Consider the following 9890-nt stretch of genomic DNA (forward strand, 5'->3'; position numbering starts at 1 on the left):
TGAAATAACATTAAAAAAAAATAGAAGTAATGATTCTACTACTCCATCTTAATCGATAAAATGGTGATTCTTCTACACAAAAAAGGCAACGATCCACCACTATTAGGGCCCGTTTGGCCATAGATTTCCCAAATAATATTTGGGGAAAAATTTGGCAAATAATGTTTGTCCATACAATTTGCCATTATTTGGCAAATATTTTTGGCAAATATCCCAAATTCCCAAATACTAGTTTTTTCTAGTATTTGGGCCAAATCTCATTATTTGGGATCTTTTGAAAATTGAAATTTTACACCAAACTTTTATCTTTTACAAAAACACCCTCTATAGTAGTTGTTTGCGTTGTATTACATTTTTTTTTACGTGAACACCAAAGTAGTGATGAAATATTCAGTGAATCTGAAAGTGATGATATGGTTGTTGATGAAAATGATGAACAATCGGCTCAAGGTAACAAAGTCACGTGCTTTGTCTACTTCACGATGTATGAAATGATGGTTGTTGCACTCACTCCAAACTACCACATTGCTCTAGTGGCATGGAAACTACTTGTTATTTGTTGCAACGAAGATCCAATTGACTTGTAATACAAACTTATGGTTAGTTTTGATAGTTTTTAAAACTTATGGGTATAAATCATATTTTTCTAAAAAGTGAAATATATTTCACAAATACTATGGCCAAACACATGGTGAAATTTCACCCAAATTTTCACCCAAATAATATTTGTCAAGAATATTTGGAAATCTATGGCCAAACGCTAGCTAAGAATCAGAAACAACAAAATCCAGAAATATAAGGACAAAAAAAAAAAGAACTAAATAAAACCTTGTAGAAATTATACCTAACACACTGACCTTCTCTATTGAAATTTCTCACAATAGAAATTGGAACTCAAAAATTACAGCCAAAAGGAGGTCATACTTAACTACTTGTTCAGGAAACTTTAGGGGATGAAATTGGTGGTCTCTTCTTTGTCTTTGATGCACTTATTGTTTTTGAAGAGAGAAGAGAATAACAAGTTAACTGATGATTTAAAATTGAATGTGAGGAGATGTGAGAAATAATGAATGTGTTGGTGCTTTAGATTCAAGACACATTTTATTATAATATGTTGAAAAGTAAAAAATGCCCTCAAATTGAATTTTAAAGACCAAAAACTAACATATTGATATCACTTCATTACTCACACTTCTATAATAGTAGAACACTTGCACTAAACAATTGGGTGACAATAGTTTTGTATATTATGTTAATGTTTTCCACAAAAATAGGAGGAAAAAATTACGTAAACGGTGGGGGAAATGGACTACTTTGATTAAAGTAATTTGTACGATCTATAATATTATTTTAAATTGTGATGATACCTATTATCATGCAAAATGTGAACATAAATTGTAATAGATCGCGTGGACATTAATTGCCTCCAAATCAGGTGATATGAATAAATAATACCTAATTAAACAATAAATACAATCATTTTGACAACACATTGTCTATAAAATTAAAAGATGAGTAGATAAAAAAATAGCATCACAGTTTGATATTATAAATCAGCTAGTAGTACTCACTTGCATTTGCATATATAAGAGTGCAATATGAGTACAAAAAACACGTGTACTCGTAAGTTTACATTTTCTATTGTTTTTCTCAAAAAGTCGAATAACTATCCAGATCTTATTGTGAAGGAAATAAAATCCCCTATAAAATGGTGATTTTGATCCAATCTCATTCATTTTTTTGAAAAACGTGGACTTGTATCATAACACAAATATTCATTTATTGAAAATATAGTATAACATGTGATTTCTACCAATCATAATGAAAAAACTCTTATGCCGCAGAAATATGATATATGCATATATCAATTCTAGCAATTTTCAAATAGATCAAGATTCCTGAATACAACGGCAAAACCAAAATTTTCATATGGGGGGTTGGATCAAATCAAATAAAAAACGGGCTAGATAAAGTTCAACTATATCTCAAAGAACACTTTTATTATGTCCATAGTATTTAGCTTATTAAAATTATTTTAATAGAGAGATCGCGTTCCAATTGTCTAGAAGAAAAAATCAAATGCATACGGCTAAAAATGCCATACAAAGTGATTCGGTTCGAAGTTTGGTGTAAGGGTCCCAAAACTACGATGCACCGAAGAATCAAAGTTTTATTAAATAAATTTAAAAATATTTAAATTATATTATTTAATAATACTTTATCATTTACACTTCAAAACAGTAAAGGGCACCCAACCTAAACAAAACTATTTTGATGTTATTACTTTTTATTGTTAGATTGTTAGTTGTTACTTTGAAGTGAACAACAATTGTTACTTTATTATATTCCCTCTTTATTTTTATTCACACCGAAAAAACCGATTTAAAAACACCGAACTAAACCGCTGAAAAACCGAACTAAATCGAACCGAAGTAGAAAAAACCAAACTAAATCGATCTAGTTTGATTTGAAATATGATGCACACTTTTCTAACACCGAATACCGAATCGAAATTTGATTAAACCGAACGCCACTCCTAGACTATGAAATATTTTTCATAGAAAAACTTACATAAAGGCCAAAAGAATAGGAAACGCGCCAGGTAGGGGTCGAACCTACGACTTTCTGCTTAGGAAACAGACGCTCTATCCACTGAGCTACAGGCGCTTTACTTCTAACAACACACAGATAATAAACGTAAAGTAATTACACAACAGACAGTCCAGGCCCACTGCCGCACCAGCAGCTCAGCACGACAACTTTCCGTCTCCATTTTTGACTGATATCTGCAAATCTATCAACACAAGAGAAAGAGAAGATAAAACCAGCAGGAATTTCTCTATTCTTTCGATTTTCAGCGCTTATTCACCAACCCAAAGATCAATAACTGCATAAAGGGCAACAAAATCACATCCCGCAACTACGCTTTTTTCACAGGTTTCAATTCCCCCTCTTCCGTCTTGCTTTTGAAGAAATTTACTAGACTGAGTAATTTATTAATAGGAATAAAAAAGACAATTTCTTTTGCTTTTTCGTATACCCATTTTGTCGGTTATTTATAGGGTGTCTAAAATAAAATTGATCTGAATACAGCAGAATTGTTTCATACTTCATATAGTCGACCTGAACTGATTTAATTGAGACAATTATTATTTGGTGGATAGATATTCTGTCAATAGCTGAAGGGTAAAAAGTTTTGATTTTGCACTTACTTTTGGCTTCTACTGCAGGTGGGGATGTGTTCTCTTTCTGTATTGGAGGTCCAGAGGTTGAAATCTGAGCTTTGACGAAAACCCATTTGCTTATTTTCCGGATTATTTGCTTGTAAATGCAACTTTGTAGATCAATTGCCTCTTGGATATCCCGCATATTGGCTTGCATGGGGTGAGTAACTCGATTCTTCCTTTATTTGTGTTTCTTATAGTATTGGTCTGAGATAAGCTTAAATGGAGCAAACTTCAGCCCCATCTTGAGTTTGGTATTGAGGCGTAATTGCTGTTGTTGTATTTTTGTTCCTGAGGGGTGGATGCAGTATAATACATGTGGTTGTACTCATACCTACTGCCCTCGATTTGAACCATATATGTGTGTTTGTGTGGAAGTGTATGTTTATACTATATATTATGCTAAGATTGTAACCATGGTGATAAGGTAGTGGTGGGTGTAATTTGTTCTCATTGAACTAAATTTCTAGATCCGCCTCCAGGCGCAAGTGATTTGTATTTTTGGGAAAGAAAAAGCGGAAGTTTTGTTATTATTGAAATTAAAAGAATATGAGACTAGGAGCTCAGAGTTACAATTAAGATAATACTAACTCTTAACTCTTCAGAATGCTTTTCTTAGTTTACTGGGAAAGCTATGTAATTTCAGCAGTTTGTTTGGGTGATTTGGAATCTTAGTACTTGCTTACAGGCTAAGCAAAGTAATAATGGTGCATAAAGCAGGAATGAGCTGGTTCCTTTATCTGTTTCCTTTATTTTCATGCTTTGCATGATATGTTAAGGTGTTTCTTGCTTTGAATGCCACATTCCTCATGTACCTTTCTTGTTTAGCTACTTATGAAAAAAATTCTCTTGCTCAGCTACAGTGTGATTTTTTTTTCATCTAGCCATGTGTATTAGGGGTTGTTTATGGATTGAAATGAATGCGTATTTTGAAAGGAAGTCTTTTTGTTCAGTTTTGGTGTATTTTGGAAAATATCTTCGAGTCCTTATTGAGGTGATGATGGAAAAGTTGAAGGAAAAATGCAGATCCCTTTGTAATGTAAGAGGTTACTTTTGTCCTGTCTTATAATTTGGTGAAGAATAGATTGAGGATCTATTTTCTAGATCATTATAAATTTGAGGATACCAATCTCTTTTTAGCTTTAAGATGCTCAAGCTACTCTTAAGACTTTTTCTGGGGCTAAGATAGATTAGGTTGCCAATGGCCCTATAGCAATTTTTATATAAACAGGTCGCTCTGACCAGTCAAAATACTGTTAATGGGATTATGCTGCTAATCCCTTAACAGCATCTCAAGTTCAATCTGTTTAAGTAACAGATCCATTAATTCTGGTTTCTTGATAAGAACATATCTGATGCAGTCCATAACTGGATTAAACTTATTAATTCACTCGAAGCCATTGATTTGGTGGCTACATCTTTTTTTCCTTTTCCTGTGAAGATAACTCATTGGGGATGATCATCTCAAAGTCATTTGGATATTGAGATTCATAATGATGGGGATTGGAGAAAGGAGGGCGTTCTTCTAATGACTCTCTCAAAATTTTACCTTTTAATTAAACAGAAGAAGTTGTAGTGAACACTGGTTTAAAATCCATTTAGGTAATAGTTGGAACCACAATGATACATGTTTTAGGGGATGAACTAATCCACTTACTTATTTATAAGTACTTAAGAACATATTATCCAAACCATCATTACAATCTAGGTAATGTTTCCGTGAAAGCTACTAAAGATTATTTAAAACATGAACTAGTTAACATCAAAAGTGGGTTAGAATACTTTAAGAGATGATATAACCTATAAAAACAACTTTTAACTCCTCTTTGTAGATGTCCTTTATTAAGGATGAATTGTGAACCTTTATAAGCTGATAATTAGTGAAGGAATTAGAACATTTTAAGACCTCTAAAGAAGTAAAAGTTTTGCAAAGTGAAAATATGGAAATTGGGTGAAAATAGAAAATTGTGTTAACATGCTCTATCTGCCCACTTTGTTCCTATCAACTTTCTTGTCGCGTTGTACTTAACATCAAAAGTTCTTTTATGATATCATTTATGCTAAATGACTTACTGAATGCATAGCTATCTTCAAAGCTACCAAGTTAAAAAAAAAATTTGCATAACAATCAAATTTTTTCTTAAAAAAATGACTCGGTGAATGCTGTAGACCTTAATTAGCTAGCTGAATAACTGGACAGAGGTCCAGGCTTTTGATTGAGCTTAAAGTCAAATTGTCCATAAATATCTATTCAATTTAGTCCTGAGACCCGTCTTGATCTTTTTTTTTTTTTTTGATTTGCACCGGGTATCCGAGTCTCTTTGAGTCCCGACTAATCCCGGACCCGTCTTGATCTTTTTACGCATCAATATAGTCTCACATTTTTTTGGGGTAGCCACTTTTGGGGGTCTCAGGTCTTCCTTTCAACAATTTTGCACTCCCCTACAACACAATGTTTGCAGTTCCGCTAAATCCATGTTTCATTCTATTATAACTATATAAGAATAATTTTGTTTTCACATCAGATACAGCGCTAGACCAGCAAAAGAGACTATCATAATTTCTATAGGCCTAAAGGAGATCAAGTTTTGTACTTTATGGTATTCTGACTTATTTAATTCAATCGATTTAATTTCTGACTTGGTGTGCATCAAGCTTAAAGATAGTAAAGGGTGTTGTGCTGAATGCTAATTTGCTTTGAAATCAATACCTAGAATTAATAACTTCTTAATGAAAATGTGGGGATTTTATAATGAGTACCAATAAAGAGTACCAATAAAGAGTACCAAGAAAGTACAAAAGAAGAGTACAACAGAACAAGTGTTAGTACAACAGAACAAGTGTTTTCCTTCTAGATGTTGAAAGAATACAATAGATTTAACAGTGTAACTTTATCAGATACAACATTTTCCCTACACTGCTACACCACGAAGATAAATTCTTCAAACATCTAGATTTTACATAAGAGATGCTCCTTTTTACCCGAAAAGCATCTATTCTTTCTCTCTAGCCAGATATTCCCAGAAAATGCAACTGGTACTGCATTCCAGTTGAGACTACTTCCCATATTTGATGTCTGATTGTGGCGACTGTTTAAGGCCTGTTTGGCATGATTAGTGGAATCCCAAAATTCCAGGAAACACATATCATAAACTGTCTGGAGAAATTACAATGGAGAAGTAGGTGATCAACTGATTCACAAGTTTCTTCATGTAGTAAGCATCAACTGCTAATAATAAAACCCAAGTAAAGCAAGCATCATGGATTGTCATGAGTAACCCCAGCACCAAGGATTGCAATCTAAGTAAAGCAGGCAATTCTAGTTTCCAGATTATCTTCCATGGCCTGTTTTCAGGATTTCCTACCATTTTCAGCATTGAACTTTATAACATACCTTGACCCAAAATTCTGTACCTCTCCATAGCTAAGAATCAGCCAGCTGCTCATCAATCTCTCATCAATCTTGACAGATTCTAGCTTTTGAATTATTTAATTAATATATTTCAGAAGCTATTAACTACTAACTAAGAAAATGGTTAGTTATCAGTTTTGCTTGGCTCCTTTGACTTTTGCGCCTGGATTTTAAAGTTCTCAATGTTTGTGATTATTTGTGGAAGCATGAATTCCAGGATTTTAATGTGTGAATGTCATTACTGATTGCTGACTTTGATTTGTGGTTCCTAATGGTTTCTTAATGGTCATTTGTTGCTTATATTTCTAAATTCTCTAATTTGGGTACGCCTAATAAGAAAAAAGCCTTATTAGATTGTCCATGGATCTATAGCTGAATCAAATACCAACTATTTTCTAACTATAAGTTACTTTATGGACTCACCGTGGCTGTTCAAGTGCTCTTTCAAAGTTGCATAACATTAAATGGGCCATGTCCCATGCTTTACCTCTGTTTATGACCTTTCTCTGACCACATGGTAGTTTTGAAATGAATTCCACTTAGAATGTTGAATTTTGTTGGGGCTATCTTATTGTTGCCTTTTGCTCCACTAATCAATTTCAATGGTTATAAACCTGGTTGCAACAGAGCAGAAGTTGTCTTGGATGCTGTATGAATTCTCCTCATGTTGTTTCAGTGGATAAGCCATCTAAAGGACTGAAAGTTCCGAGCAAACGATTGAGGAAAACTAGTTTAAGAGACGACTTTTGGAGCAGTAGTGCATGCGAGATGGAGAATAGCACTTTTCCCTCCCAGAGAAGCATCTCATCAATTAGCACATCTAATCCGGCCCTTGATCCTCACAGTAATTCTGGCACCACGAGCAGCACTTCGGAATTTGTAAATCATGGCAAGTGCATACTTTTGTCTCCTTTTATTTTGATGTGAATCATCCTAATTGTTTACTAGTAGCAAGTAAACCTGCATGGGAATCAGCAACGTTTTAGTATTTGTACACAAATACAGAGACAGGATTCATGATGACGAATGGGTAAGGTAGATAAACCTTACTTTCCTGGGAACACTACCAAAAATGGTTAAATAATTATCTGATAGTTTCTCAACTTCAATTACTTGCTTTCTAGGGTCACCCTTGAACTTTGGCCCGTCTAGAGGCCCCAAACTGCCTCATTTTTTTGGTCATGCCACTGCCTCATTTGGATGGCCAAAAATGGGCCCTTGTATTAGGATTTTATTGCAAACGTTCCCATTTCATCGAATTTTTACGAAGGGTCGACCCAAAATTTCATAAACACTTGGGATTTCTGTTATTTTCAAAGGGGGTGGGTATCTTGATTAACTTCCATTTTTCTATAAATGGCTTATGGCTTTACTTATCCAGGGGAAAGAATGGCTTACGGGCTTTGCAGAAATCCCATGCACAATTTGAGGCATAGACTGGAGAGACCATATACAAACTTGAAAGCATGATCTTGTGGTGTTCTTTTCATTTTAGCTCAGTTTAAAACTCCTTTTTGTATTTTCTTTATCGTATCATTGAAATAAACATTACCTGGAACAGGTCTACTTCTTTGGAATCAAACGAGGCAACAATGGTGTGGAAATAAAACACCGCAGAAGCGTGCCTCAGTTCGAGAACCCAAATTAAGGTTAGATTCTCACATCTTTGGAAGTGTAAGCATGAATGGTTCTTTGAGTAAAGGGAAAAATTAACTGATGTAAGAAAGACAAAGGAAAAGGCATGCAGGCCATAGTTTTGATACTGTGTCTCGACTTGGCTGATTTTTGCTGGCAACTGTTTTTTAGGAGTTGTCTTATTCCTTCGACACAATCCTGAAACAATTTGGTTTTTGAATTAGTAATATCGTGTTACTGCTTTCAACTATCGCGCACTATACTGGATTACATACATTTTTGACAAGTTTATTCTACCACCATAAATTGCAGTGCAGATACAAGTTATGAAACGTTGCTAGGGACCAATAAGCTTTTCCCTCAGCCAATCCCTCTACCGGTAAGTTATCGAATTAGCTAAGATAGTTTTTCTTTACATATTACATGTAGCTACTTGCTGACTGTTGTGCAATTTATATATCAGGAAATGGTAGACTTTCTTGTTGATGTGTGGGAGCAGGAGGGGCTTTATGATTAAGCAGCCACATAACTCATCATTCTCAGCAACTGCAAATTGTGTTCTGCAAGTTTTTATCACATTAATTTGATATTTTATAAGGACTTCTAAAATATTAAAATAAAAAATGATATCCAAAAGTTAAATGAAAATATTTTTATTTTTATTAGTTTATATATTAAATTTTTAAAAAGAAAATCAAATAAATGCATGCATAAAAGCTTTTCTAATTTCTAATTTCTATTCGAACCTAAAGATTGGGAATTGTTCATACATTGGGAATGAGTCTCAAAGCTGTGAGTCAACATTGCTCGAACCTAAAGCTTGTTGTATTTAAAAAGTGTCTACTCATTGGGGATCAAGGAATTGCGAATCTCTTTCGTTCAGCTGGTCATGTTTTAACAAAGTTAAATCTCAAAGATATTAAACATCATCAACACCTCTCTAGATATTATTTCACATTATGGATCTGCACTGACAAATCTAGCTCTTGGTGGTCTTGAAGAAGTAAAAGAGAAAGGTTTCTGGGTCCAGGGATCTGGTCAGCATCTGCAGAACCTTAAATCTGAAGCTGTTTTGCATCTGAAAAAGTAATGTCCTTTCAGATAATGGATTGATTGCTTGTGTCAAAGCTTCAGGCTCACTTCAGAACATTCAGATAGAGGAATGCCACCGGATTATCCAGGCTGGGTTTTTTTGGTATACTTTTGAACCATTGTAAGAAATTGAAGTTTTTTTCCTTGGTGAACTGCTTTGGTGTGGAAGACTTAAACGTTGCATTCCCTTTGGTGGCTTCTTGTTGCAACTCAATGTTTCTTTGACCATTTGCAATTGTCCTGGAGTAGGCAATGCTACCATCGATAGTTGGTAGACTATGTCACAAACTGACTCGTATAGAGTTGAGTGGGATTCTTGATATAACTGACGATGGACTATATTACCGATGAATCTGTTTTAGCCATAGTTGGGCTGAACGGGGGATCTCTGAAGTTTCTGATTGTAGATGGTTGCAAACATGTTACTGATGCAATCTTAGTAAAGATTTCAAAATCTTGCTGCTTGCTTAATGAACTCGATGTTTCCAAGTGCGGAATCACCGATTATGGGATCACAACTTTGGTCT

At 34.4% G+C, this 9890-nt stretch overlaps 1 protein-coding gene and 1 non-coding gene across 3 annotated transcripts; one reads left to right on the forward strand and one right to left on the reverse strand.

Annotated features, from left to right (window-relative positions):
- Positions 1-2594: 2594 nt before the first annotated feature.
- TRNAR-CCU (transfer RNA arginine (anticodon CCU)) lies at positions 2595-2667 on the reverse strand. The gene has a single exon. It is a non-coding gene; the product is annotated as a tRNA-Arg (tRNA).
- A 121-nt stretch (positions 2668-2788) lies between these two features.
- On the forward strand, positions 2789-8941 carry LOC125825004 (uncharacterized). Of its 2 annotated transcripts, XM_049504356.1 has the most exons (6): positions 2789-2937; positions 3231-3384; positions 7269-7525; positions 8198-8285; positions 8584-8650; positions 8735-8941. In XM_049504356.1, exons 2-6 carry the CDS (start codon positions 3329-3331, stop codon positions 8786-8788), a joined length of 522 nt encoding a protein of 173 aa, XP_049360313.1. In that variant the 5' UTR covers positions 2789-2937; positions 3231-3328; the 3' UTR covers positions 8789-8941. The 2 variants fall into 2 exon arrangements, with proteins under 2 accessions (XP_049360313.1, XP_049360312.1); XM_049504355.1 differs by lacking the exons at positions 2789-2937; positions 3231-3384 and adding an exon at positions 4103-4263 and having other exon boundaries at positions 7264-7525.
- Positions 8942-9890: the final 949 nt, after the last annotated feature.

The sequence above is a fragment of the Solanum verrucosum genome, unplaced genomic scaffold (assembly GCF_900185275.1).
Source record: "Solanum verrucosum unplaced genomic scaffold, falcon-dt-bn FXZP01000086.1, whole genome shotgun sequence".
In the NCBI taxonomy this organism is placed as follows: domain Eukaryota; kingdom Viridiplantae; phylum Streptophyta; class Magnoliopsida; order Solanales; family Solanaceae; genus Solanum; species Solanum verrucosum.